The sequence below is a fragment of the Cyrtonyx montezumae genome, unplaced genomic scaffold (genome assembly GCF_038088225.1).
Source record: "Cyrtonyx montezumae isolate F1298 unplaced genomic scaffold, pur_monq_1.0 scaffold_3, whole genome shotgun sequence".
In the NCBI taxonomy this organism is placed as follows: domain Eukaryota; kingdom Metazoa; phylum Chordata; class Aves; order Galliformes; family Odontophoridae; genus Cyrtonyx; species Cyrtonyx montezumae.
Window position 1 is genome coordinate 111,669,459 of NW_027072034.1, and position 11,947 is coordinate 111,681,405.

Sequence of the window (11,947 nt, forward strand, 5' to 3'; positions counted from 1 at the left end):
TGGCTGAGGAACATTCCATTCATGAGTGAATTGCTTTTTCCTCCCCTTCTTTCCATGGGGGGGGAAAAAAGTGATGAGTCGTGGAGCCTTTGAGAGGGATCTTGGTCTGTTCTTTCTCTGTCACCTGGGTAGGTTTTGGCTCAGTTGTTGCTTCCAAGCAGGAGGAAGCACTAAGTTGAGAACAGGGCTCCTTGCATTTAGCTCTTCCTGGCTGAGCTGCTGTGTGCTTCTGTCTTTATGCACATAAGAGCTCAGCTAATAATTGCTGGAAAGGGATGGAGCTGGAATGACTCTGCTCTGCCAGGTAGGAAAGTCTCGTTCTTGTGGTGTTGGGGCTTTCAGAAGGAGGGCTGTGGGCTGTAACTACCTTTTCTCAGTTGCTTGTCTCTTGAGAGCTCAGCAAAGCACGAGCAGGTGTTTGAAGCCGAGCAAGAGTCTGCTAACTCGCACCTTGTCACCAAGACCAGAGGCAGTGTGACGATGGGATGAGTGTGGCGTTCACTGAGCCCTGGACATCCTGCAAGCACCATTTTGCAGTCTTCTGAGCACAGCCTCCAGAAGTCAAGGGCAAGTGGCTCTTATGTTTTAAATACCCAGCGTTTCTAGAACAAGTCCTGTTTCATAACACATTCCAATGACCAATACCAGCTGGCAGAGTTTTTAAACACTTTACAAGCAGAATGCGAAGCCTGCAGGCGTTCTGCTCATGACTTGAAGCCATTTCAAGAGAGGAAGGGGGAGGAAAAAACTGTATCTCAACAGCAACATTTTCTATGCTGCGTAAAACCGCACTTTGGAGAAACCGTTTGCATGGAAACTGCAAGCCAATGGAGCACTGCACAATATGCAAAGATGTTTTAAAATATTTTGGGGCTACTTTCCTCTCCTTGTATGTCAGCACCTCTCCTGTGGGGGAAAAATGATCCAGCTGCTCAGGTAAAGGGAAACTGAATGATCACACCCCTGGGGCAAGCAAGGCTGCTGGACAGAGGGTGGGCAGACCAGTTCCAGTCCCACTGCCTGGGAGTGGGGAAAGCCCAAGTTTGTTTTCTTGCTTGTTTGGTTTTTGTTAGAGCCTTGTCTTGGGTTTGTTTACAGAGATGTATTTTGTTTAACCAAATATGAAAAAAAGGAAAAAAAAACATTTCCATATAAATGTCTTATTGCTTCTGTATGTTCAACTGAGTTGTTCTGTAACAAAGTATGTAAAGGAAAAATAAACTTTTTTTTTCTTTGGTTATAAAACTGAATACTGTTGAATTAAGAACCTTGAGACCTAGTAGAGTGGAGGACAGAAATTCAAGCACCTCTTTGAGAACTCCATTAATTTAACCCACGTTTTTTGAGCCCCTTCCCCAGCGCGGATACTGCACGTGAACTGGAAGGGCAGAACCACTTCTACTCATACAGCACCAGTGCTCCAGGAAAGAAGCAAACCTCTTCAAGGAACGTCTATTAAAACCACACTGCTCAGGTTGGATTTATTTAATATTCAATACAAAAAAATACGCAGCCCATTTCTGAAGTTCTACTTTATGACACAGGATCAGCACTGATGTGATTTTTCATTAACCCCCTCTGTCACTCCCTTGGTATTCACACACGCACACACATGATGTTGCAGTGAAAGTATTTGCACACACATCTTCCCAGAGAATTCTCTTCCACGGGGTACAGATACCCTTCAACCCTCCTCCTTCCTTGGCTTCATCTGCTGGGAGAGTTGCTTCTTGTTCTGTCACTGATGAGTTAACCAGGAAAGGAGTTTTGTTTGACTGCTGCCATCTGAAGCCTGACTTGTACCTCAAGGTGGTTCTTCTGGGAGGCAAGGAGTCCAGAACAGGAACTCCACCATTTCAAGTCTCTGTAACTGATTACGGTGTACTGATTGAACAAAAGAAAAGACTCGTGACTTCTACAGGGGAAGAATGCAGACAGGAGCCATCATCAGGTCCGGACAGGGGGCTTTCCCCCCCTCCCCCACAGTATGAACAGGTCAATGTCCCAAAATATAACCAAAAATAAAACTAAAACGCCCTGACCCAACAAATCAACAGTTCAATATATCATAATCTCAAGGTCTTCCCACATGATACAAATCCAACGCGGCTTCAGCGAGTTAGATTTTTCCGGAAAGTGGAGGCAGGGCCCCTGGCATGCCCCCAGACAGCCCCGTGTTGGGTCCTAAGAGAATCTGTAAGAGAGAGCATCTGTTAGAAGCCATGAGGAGGATGAACATCACTACCCCCCCCACAGGACCGGGAGAGCACAGCGAGGCAGCCTCCACCCTTGGGATCAGGCACGTAGCCCTTTCCTCAACAACCTCCAGGTTCAGAGCTTGACCTTGCCAAACCCACACCTGCGGGTCTGGATGCAGCTGCGCACGCCAAGAGGAAGCTGCCTCGTGCCACTGCCACTGCGGGATGCAATCAGAGCACGGGCTGAGCGAGCCAACGCCATCAACCGCATCGCTTTCGCTTCTCGCTTCCAGAGCTGCGGCACCAACTGATCGCTGCGGGGCCGTGCAGGCAGCCACAGCCACACCCAACAGCGGTGAGGGTGGGCGGCGGAGCTCCAGCCTCACCTGTCGCTGCTGCAGCTGCTGCTGTTGCTCCATCTGCAGCTTTTCGGTTTCAAACACGACGGGAAGAACTAAAATCATGAAGGAGGTGGTCCCAATCCACAGAGCTGCCCTAGAGAATCTGTGCGGGAGAAAACGCATTAGGGGAACGAATCTCAGCGGCAAGCCGGACCAGCACTTGGACCCCTCCTTCGCTCCCCCTCTCCCTGCCGGAACCACCCGCCCTCTGCGGCCCGCGGGTCCCCCCGCCCCTCACCTGTACATCTTCTGCGCTATCGCCAGCGACAAGTCGAAGGTGGCTCCGGCCGCCGAGCGCACGCTCTCGGGGAACATCTCGGTCAGCCCCCACAGCCGCTCCGCCAGAGTCTCGTCCAGCTGCGGGCGACAGCGCGGCGTCAGGCCTGCAGCGCCCGACGGGGTCACCCCGCTCACGCGGCCCTCCCGGCCCGGCCCGCCGCCGCGCTACCTCGTCGTCGTCGTCGTCGTCGTCCTCCAGCTCGTCCTCCAGCTCCTCGGCCTTGCCCGCGCCGCCCTTGGGCAGCAGCTCCTCCGGGGACAGGGACGCAGGGGCAGCCATCACCAGCACCACCAGGGACGGAGCGGTCAGTTAGCCGCCGGAAGCGGAACTGCGGACGGAGCGGCACCGTCAGAAAGGGGCCCCGCACAGCGCCGCCCGACGGCCCGGAGGTACCACTCCCCAAATGAAGACAGACGCCCTTTGATTTGGGTTTCAACGAACGTTTTAATGTGAGTTTTCACGTAAACGATGCCGAACGCTCGGGAACAAGCGAGACCAGCGCCCCGCTCGCCAAAGGCCTTGCACAAAGCCGGGCTGTGCATCTAGGCATCTGCCATGGCACAGATCCCTGCTTACAGGGTTCTGCCAGCTTGCTGCGGAGCACGTGTACCCGTGGCTAAGAGCCGTGAGTGCCGAAAAGTAAAGTGCTCTGAGAACGAACATGAGTGTTGTTGAACAGTGCACAATGCGACGTACTGGGATGTGGAGGCACCCTTACACAGTACCGATGCAATACCGCAAGCATCTCGTCCCGTGAAGCAATCTATATTTGGTACCAATACAGCCTGGACACCCAAGCCAGTCCCTGCCTGCAGGAACAGGGAAGGTCTTACAAGACCTCCTGCTCCCTCCTCCCCAGCCACCGCTCCGTTCACTTCCTCCTCCGGGTGTGACTCTTCAGCTCCTCCAGCTCCTTCTCCATCAGGTGGGACTCAGCGGTGGTCTCAGAGAGCTGCAAGGCACAGTGAACAACAGTAACGCGCTCCTTCAAGCACTGCCCTACCAGAAACTTTTCCAATTACACTCTGTGTTTTGTGGCACAATCTTTCCAAAGGTGTCATGTGTGGGAGGCAAAGGGACTCTTCTCAGCAGTGCATGGTGATAGGACAAGGGGAAATGGCCACAAACTGAAGCGAAGTTGTGCATAAACGTGCGTGGGAACTTCTTCACAGTGCAGTGACAGAGCACTGGCACAGCTGCATAGAGAGGCGGTGGAGTCTCCTTCTCTGGAGACATCCAAGACCCACCTGGACACCTACCTGTGCAACCTGGGCTAGGGAGCTACTTTGGCAGGGGGGATGGACTGCATGATCTCTAGAGGTCCCTTCCAACCCCTACAATTCTGTGATTCTGTGAGAGTATCTGTATTTTTGTGACACAGAAGCTGAGGCTTCACACTTCACCGAGACAGTCCAGAGAACCTGGAGGGCAGCTACATGTTCTGCTAAGTGCAGTGCCACAGTCACAAAAGCAACTTTCCAGATTTAAAACATGGAAAGAACGTAAAGAAGGAAAATGCTGAAGGAACACCTATTTTTTCAGACAGACATAAAAGCAAAATCATTCAATATACCTAGAGTATACACATATTCTATTTCAGCAAAGAAACTCTCCAGATCTTAAACGTGAAAGCTAAGATCGTTGTGTAAGGCTGAATTTCGGTTAGCTCAGTGCTGGGGAATTCTGTCACCCATAGGTTTACATACAAAACAGATCTAAGAGCACTTATCAGGCCTCAAGGAAGATCCTAGAGCTTTAATCCTCTGTGACCTGACACAGCACTTACAGGGGCTCCTGTCCAACTCAGCACTTGCTAAAGCCAAGCCCTGCCCCTCATCGTGCACTGAAGTGAGACTGTTCTCCCACGTTCACTTTGGCACCAAATTTTTCTTGCACAGTGGGATAAATCAGGAGAGTAGTGCACTCTCTGCAGTAAGAACCGCTTCCTTTGAAGCTCCCAGCACCCATCACACCAGCATTTCCACCACAAGGAGCAGGTAGAAGTTCAGAACTCACCATGTCCAGCAGAATATCCACCTTCAGACGAAGGAGGTTGTTTTCCTCCTCCAGTTGCTGGTTGCGTTTGCGCAAGCGCTGCATTTCCCTGCGGTCTCCCGTGAAGCTTCCTAATTCTGGAGGAAATAAAGAGACCACACAGAGGGCCGTCAGCCAGCCGTGAGCACTGCAGGCCCTCTGCGCAGCCCGGCACTACCTGCCACCCACTGGCCGTTCTCAAACTTGAAGCTCTGCCCAGTGAGATTCATAGTGGGGGTGCCATACTCCAGGCCCAGCTCGACCTCACGGGTGGATCTGTCCAGCTGCAGAGAGAAGAAGTCGTGGAGGTTGGAAAAGTCCTCTAAGATCATCTAGTCAGCCATCAACCCATCACCATTAGTCCATGTCCCTCAGTGCCACATCCACACAGTTCTTGAACACTTCCAGGGACGGTGACTGCTCCACCTCCCTGGGCAGCCTGTGCCACTGCAGCACCGCTCTTTTTGGAGAAGATATGTTTCCTAACATCCAACTTGAACCTCCCCTGGCACAACTTGAAGCCATCGCCTCTGTTCCTATCGCTCGTTCCCTAGTTACTCACCATCATGTCTGCACTTTCTCCTACCCAAGCAGGCAGCAAACGCACTGGAGATGCCACCCAAGTCCTGCGCGGAGCCGCAGCCCCAACACTCACCAAGTGCAGGTTGGACAGCGAGGCAGCCTTCCGCGGCGGGGTCTTCTTAGGGCTGAAGGTGCTCCCAAAGAGAGGCATGGCTCCCTACAGCCACACTCCCAGCGCCGGGCTGCGTCCCAAGCAGGAGGATCAGAGGTGCTGGCTACACCCTGCAGCAAGAACGCAACGAGTAGCACCCAAAAGGCCCGCGCTGGGGGCAAACGGCGGGCATGCAGCCGGCCCGTTTGCGAGGGAAGAGCAGATGAAGAGGCCCCCGCCACCGTGTGTCTGCCGCGTTGCCCGTCGGCGGTTTGCGGCCGGTGCGTCGCCATGGCGACATCGCGGCCCTGCCGCTCCGCCCCGCTGCTGCCCGGGGCGTGGGGCCTGGCGCGGGGATCCGCGCATCCAGGGGGAGCTGGTGGGGGGAAGAGCGAGTAGGGCTTCGGCGGCCAGACCCCTCGCAGCTCCGCTGCCCTTCTCTGGGCATGCTCCGGGGACTCCGCGTCTTTCTTGCAGTGAGGGGCCCGGAACTGAGCGCAGCACTCGAGGTGCGGCCTCGCCAGTGTGCTGAGCAAGATGGGTGCTGTACGAATACAGCGTTGATATCATAAACACAAACTGTCTCGTCCAGGGTCTTGAGGGGATTCTGTCAGAGCTCACCATTTTCAGCAGGGAGTGTTGAGAAGCAATTCATCTGGAAAGACAGAAAGAAGAGGTGGGGAGGGGGAGAGGTCAAGTTAGCTCTTGCATTCTTAGCGTGAAAGGCTGCTGTTTGGAGCGCAGAGCGCAGGAGATAGGGCAGAGCTCACAGCCTTAGTGCTCATCCGAGAGGGAGATCATGGAATCACTGAACCATGAAGACTGGAAAAGGCCTCTAAGATCACTGGTCCATCCAGCAGCCCATCCCCACCGTGCCCACTGACCATGTCCCTCAGTCATCCACACCAGGGACAGTGACCCCACCACCTCCCTGGGCGGCCTGTGCCACTGCAGCACTGCTCTTTCTGGGAAGAAATGTTTCATAACAGCCAACGTAAACCTAGGCTGATGACTGACTCTAGGGTTGGTCAAAGCATTGTGGTGTATCCTCCTGTGCCTGTTACTTTGTGGGAAAGTAGACATGCAGTGCAGTCTATTTCCCACTACAGTAACTAAGGATGCCACTTAAGATCTCCAAAAACTTATTTATCGGACAGTGAAGAACCTGCATGTTGTACTTACAGAATCACAGAATGGCTTTCAGGGCCTCAAAGCCCACCCAGTCCCACCCCCATGCCATGGGCAGGGCTCCCTGTCACCATCTCAGGCTGCCCAGGACCCCATCCAATCTGGCCTTGAACCTCCAGAGATGGCACTCCCACAGCTTCCTCTCAGCGATAAACTTCCCCCTAACACCTCAAACAAATCTCCCCTCCTTTAGTTTAGAACCATTCACCCTTGTCCTGTCACTGACCATCATGTAAGGAAATGGTGTGTCCTCGTGTGAAGACATCTTTGGGAAATCTGGTGGAGGCTGAGAATGTGACGGGATGAAAGATGGGGCACATGGCAACGTGGGGATTTTGGAACGGGTCCAAGCTGTTCTTGGCCTCTTTTGGAGCATCCTTAGCAGTGCAGAATCTGTAACTTGGATGGTCTTAGAGCTCCATTGCATTTCTCTTGCCTTTTTTTTTTTTTCATATGCACTGCAGGATTGTTTTCTGTTATAGCAGTAATTATAGAGAAACTCCACTGACTGGTGAAGTCAGTAGACACTCAAGGCTTATTGTGATTTCAAAGAGAACATTCGTTTTCATTTCTGCCACTTAGAACTTGCTGCATTCACCAGTGGGCAAAAGGAGACTGAGTTTAAAGCTTAAACTCCTTTATTAGTCATACTGGAATCAATTTCATTCCCAATTAATTTATTCAACAGTAAGGCAATTCCTGGCACCTCAGTGTGCTGCAGTTAATTATGTCTCTTCCTCTGGAATCATAGATAGCAGTATATATATCTCACCCTTATCTTAAGGCCGAGGCAAACACCTCTCTTTCTGTTTCTTTTTTCAGTATGGTCAGCTAGAGTGACGGGAGGACAGCTGCCTCACTGCATTGCAAGCGCTTTCCTCCTGCTTGGCTGTCACAGGTTGCACCACCAGGAGGCCCTCGCGGCAGCGTGTAGAGCTAGGCAGAGGAAACAGAAAGGGAAATGAGATGCAGAACTCCATCATCGCAGGAGCAGTCGGAAAACAGTACTTGCTCTTTGAATAGAGTTCACAGTGCGGTGCAGGCATCTGTTGATTGATGCTTGTAGGAAACCTACTATCCAATCATCAGTTGTGCTGTGACTTTTGGGGATATGTGAGTGTAATGGATGTTATCCTTACATTGAATCACCAAGCGATAATCAGGAAAGTGTGTGCCTTTTTCTTCTGGACAGTAGAGATTTCGGAAGGTAATCAAATGGGAGTATAGCGCTGTTTCGATTTCTGGTCAAAGCTCATTTCTGCCCTCTATATCACACCCAAGGAATATTCTTTCCCCTAATTCACACCCCCGTTCTCTTTCAGACTCGTTCTTCAATTTCTTCCACCTGTCGCAGTGGTTTCTTACTGCCTGCTAGAAGCTCTAAACATCTACACTAGCAAACTATCTGGTTGATCTCTTCTGCTAATATGACCTTCTTAAAAAGTAAGGGAGATAGAAATGTTTTACTTCTTTCTGTGCCAAATATTGTGCTTCTCCTTAATTACAGGCTCTGCATCAATTGAAACTTCAGTTGTTCCTTAACCCCTAATAAAGTGTGTATGCTTTCCGGTCATGCAGAGAATACAATCAAAGTTTTCTCCAAACCAGTGAATTCTGTTATTGGTAACAAAAAAAACAACACAGATTTGTCATCTTTTCTTTCCTTAAATCCTAAGATTTCCTTTTAGTGATGAGTTGAGCCTCTGCTGTTGCTGTTTCAGTACTGATGAATTCAAGACACAGCTTTTCAGTGCCATTTCAGAAGGGATAATGGGTGAGAGCGGCTTTGCTTCTGTCAGGAAATGCACCTTAAGCAAGCTATAAGCTGGAAATTGAGTCCATTGCCCTTCAGTCTCCATCTCTGCCCTCCTTCCCTCAATTCTCAGCTAAACACATTTATTTGTGAGCTTTTTCTTATATATAACTCTCTATATATTCTTATATATAGTAACACATAAAACACATAACCTCTGCTCTAAGAGGGTTCTAAGTCTTGGATTTAAAGCTGATGAACTGTTATGCATCCTCCCCTCCCTTCCCCACGTTCCTTCAAGATGACGAGTTGTTGGGAGAAGACTAATAAGCACTGCCTGCAAGAGTAATGTAAAGGAATGCTTGCCAGTATGACATGGGCAAAGCAGTACTTGAATTTGACTTATGCACCAAGTGCCTGAATAATTTGAAGAATCTCATGTTTAACATTACTGGGGAGGGAAGGGTGTTGTATTCAGAAGCTGGTTCCCAGCTCACACATCTAGGTAATTCGATTCATGTTGGGCATAAAAGCAGGTGAAACTCAGTCTCTGAAAGTTTAAATCTTGTCAGTCCGAGAGAAAGCTAAACTGTTGCCATAGGTCAAGCAGGCAGGCTGCTGCCACAGTTCATTCATTCATTATCTGCTGAAGTATTGTTTTACTTCAGTTCCAAAGTCAAACAACCGGCGGCGATAACTTGTCAGGAATCATGCCAAGTCTTGTGCAGGACACAGCAAAGCTTGTAATCTGAGTTGAGATAGGTGAGCCAGCGCTCAACAGCTTGCTAATAACAATGGTCAAGACAATAAGAAGTAAATAAAAAGCAGTTTCCAAAACAACTTTCCTAATTTGCTGTTTAGTCACCTAGACTGGTAGCTATACTTTCAAAAATGCTCCATAATAAGCATTTATCTTGCTGCCAGTGTGAGCGCTTGCCACGTCAGGCTTGACTGTTTAATTACGAGCCTCTGATTTAATTCTTGTTCTGAAACTTTGGGACCTGAGTGACGTGTATGATGGACAAACACAAGAGCATTCCTCCCATGCCCAGTAAACCTCTTTAAAATGCCTAATAGGAATACATAGTTTTCATCAGATGTTTTTTTGTTAACACTAGAAAAAAGAAAGAGACAGCTATTTGTCACACAAAGAAGGGGCAGGTTCTAAGCATAGGCAGCAAAGTAAGTCTGCAGGAGAGCATAAGAGGCAGTTATTTGGACGAAGCAGCATGGAAAAGAGATGGTGGGAGGAATGGTAGTGGTAAATGTAAACAGTGGCTGCACTGAGTAGTGGGCTAGGAATGCTGAACCTGGTACAGAAGCCACTGAGAACAGTCAAAGTTGGTAATGATAGCCATTTATTTCCCTATAAATGCTTTGAACGTAAGTTGAACTCTTAAGCTGAATTTCAGGATGTATGCTTACAAAGTACATTGAAGAAGTGGGAAAAAAAATGGGTGGTGAGCCCTAAGGGCTGCCCACTGTGTTGAAATCCAACTTCCGAGAAAGAAAGCTCTCAAGTTGTTCTCTTTAAATCTGAAATCAAGTATGTCAAGCCTTTTCTTTACGTTCAGTCTTATCGCAGAGGATTCTTACTTTCATTGCAACAAAGGAATTGGCTCAGCTTGCATCTTGCTCATTTCTGAACATGTCTGCCAACAAGAGGAAGCAACAACTTGTGTTTCTCTTGAGCTAACTACATACTTTAGTGCCTTCTTTATTTCTATGTAACGTGCACTGTTGCAGCAATTCTGGCAGGCTCGAGATTCCTCTTATCCTTCGGAATGCCTTTGTGTATCTTTAAATATCATCCAAGAGAAGTCCGTGCTGCCAGCATGTTCAGTTTGTCTCACCACAGCCAGCATCTTGCCACTATAGAGTGTTAAAAGACCCCTTACAGGCACTGCTTTGTCCAAGCAAATCACTGTATAGTGACAGGGGGGAAATATGTTTTACTGACTAACTATGCAGGAAATGGATATTTGGGAAGGACTGATTGCTAGTGCCACTTTTCTTCCCAGACCTGCATGTTGAAACTGGGACTACGAGTGTGTTATGCGATATTGGTTTTGTTAAGGTAATTTATGGAGCCAATAAATTCTGTGGGAAGCTATCTCCAAACTTGCTTGTGTTAGAGACAGCTGACTTCAGCAGTGGTTGGACATTTTATGAAATAATTCAATCAGTTATTTATTTATTTATTTTAGTAGATAAGGACACTGCCCTGGTATCATAGCTATTTTCTGGGCCTGTAATTGCTTTCTACCACCCTGCAATTTCTCCAGCAATTTCAGCAGGAGGGGATGCTTTTATCCTTTTCACATGACTGCAGTGTGGTGCTGTCAGCACTGGTGGATGCTGTATTTTGCCCTAGAAGCAGTTTTGTCTCCCTTTTTAAAAGGGAGTGCACTAAAATTAAGGCATTTATCTTACTACCATGGTAAATGACTCAAACTTTCTTTCTGCCTTCCTTTTTCTCTTGAAAGAACTACAACATGGACAAGCTTCTAGCAATTAGCAGCTTCAAGCAAGCAGAGTCTTCCAAGTCCAACAAGCGAAATTTAAAACAGTGAATCTTCCAGTTATGGAATGAAGAAAAGGAAGAACATTATGTATTTCACTAGGTCTTTGCAGGCCTGTTGTTCTGAACACCTATATCCTGTCCTCCTCATAATCAAGTGGATGTGTGTGCATATGTATATGGATATGTTTGTTGGTCCTGGTGCTTGTATGTGTAGCCATTGGTGTGTGTGAAATTAGTGCAAATACTTCCTTAGGTGTTGGATTCACAGTCCTGTGCTAGATGGAGAATAGTGAATTTTTCATAGCCGATCTTGTTGGCATCCAAATCTACTTTGCAATACACAATTGATTTCTAAGGACATTTGCTCACCTACAGGGATATATCAAATATACATAACTTCCTTCTGAAGCAACAAACAGGAAAATCCTCTGCCCAGGTAGTTCAGTCTCACGAAGCAATTTGCAGATGCTTTTGGTTTAGATAAGAGTTCCTTCAAGGCCCCTCAGTCACTCCTCACAAATGCCTGGGAGGAAAGGTTGTTGTTGTTCTCATCAACTTCTTATCTCCAGTTTGCTTTTGCTGCATTGGCTCTGTGCTGGTGGCAGTGTGATCAGAGGCTGTTCACTTAAAAACACCCAGTGGCTGCGGTTGAAATACCAAATGCTGTTTTTCCACTTGAACATTTGAGAATCGCTGTGTGGTTTGCTACCTGTCTCTTTGCCCTAAGAGCAGAAGTCGTGTGAAATTCATTCTCAGAAGCTTTGACCTGTTCCTCTGCGTTGGATTTCCTGGCCATTAGAGCAGAAAGCACTGCCATAATGATCCAGTAGGAAAACAACAAGAGCAGCAGACAAAACAGAAGGAAAGACTGCAGAGGGAAGTGCTAGGATATATTG

General features: G+C 48.5%; 2 protein-coding genes across 4 annotated transcripts; both read right to left on the minus strand.

The window, feature by feature from the left end:
• Positions 1 to 1,751: 1,751 nt before the first annotated feature.
• TOMM22 (translocase of outer mitochondrial membrane 22) lies at positions 1,752 to 3,197 on the minus strand. Of its 3 annotated transcripts, none has more exons than XM_065742922.1 (4): positions 3,052 to 3,197; positions 2,838 to 2,957; positions 2,585 to 2,702; positions 1,752 to 2,194 (listed from the first exon to the last, which is right to left on the minus strand). In XM_065742922.1, the coding sequence occupies exons 1-4, from the start codon at positions 3,156 to 3,158 to the stop codon at positions 2,120 to 2,122; spliced, it is 420 nt and encodes a 139-aa protein (XP_065598994.1). In that variant the 5' UTR covers positions 3,159 to 3,197; the 3' UTR covers positions 1,752 to 2,119. The 3 variants fall into 3 exon arrangements, with proteins under 3 accessions (XP_065598994.1, XP_065598995.1, XP_065598993.1); XM_065742923.1 differs by having other exon boundaries at positions 2,838 to 2,947; positions 3,048 to 3,197; XM_065742921.1 differs by having other exon boundaries at positions 2,838 to 2,956; positions 3,048 to 3,197.
• A 329-nt stretch (positions 3,198 to 3,526) lies between these two features.
• On the minus strand, positions 3,527 to 5,819 carry CBY1 (chibby 1, beta catenin antagonist). The gene is made up of 4 exons (XM_065742924.1): positions 5,569 to 5,819; positions 5,092 to 5,197; positions 4,896 to 5,011; positions 3,527 to 3,831 (listed from the first exon to the last, which is right to left on the minus strand). The coding sequence occupies exons 1-4, from the start codon at positions 5,644 to 5,646 to the stop codon at positions 3,751 to 3,753; spliced, it is 381 nt and encodes a 126-aa protein (XP_065598996.1). The 5' UTR covers positions 5,647 to 5,819; the 3' UTR covers positions 3,527 to 3,750.
• Between the last annotated feature and the right edge of the window lie 6,128 nt (positions 5,820 to 11,947).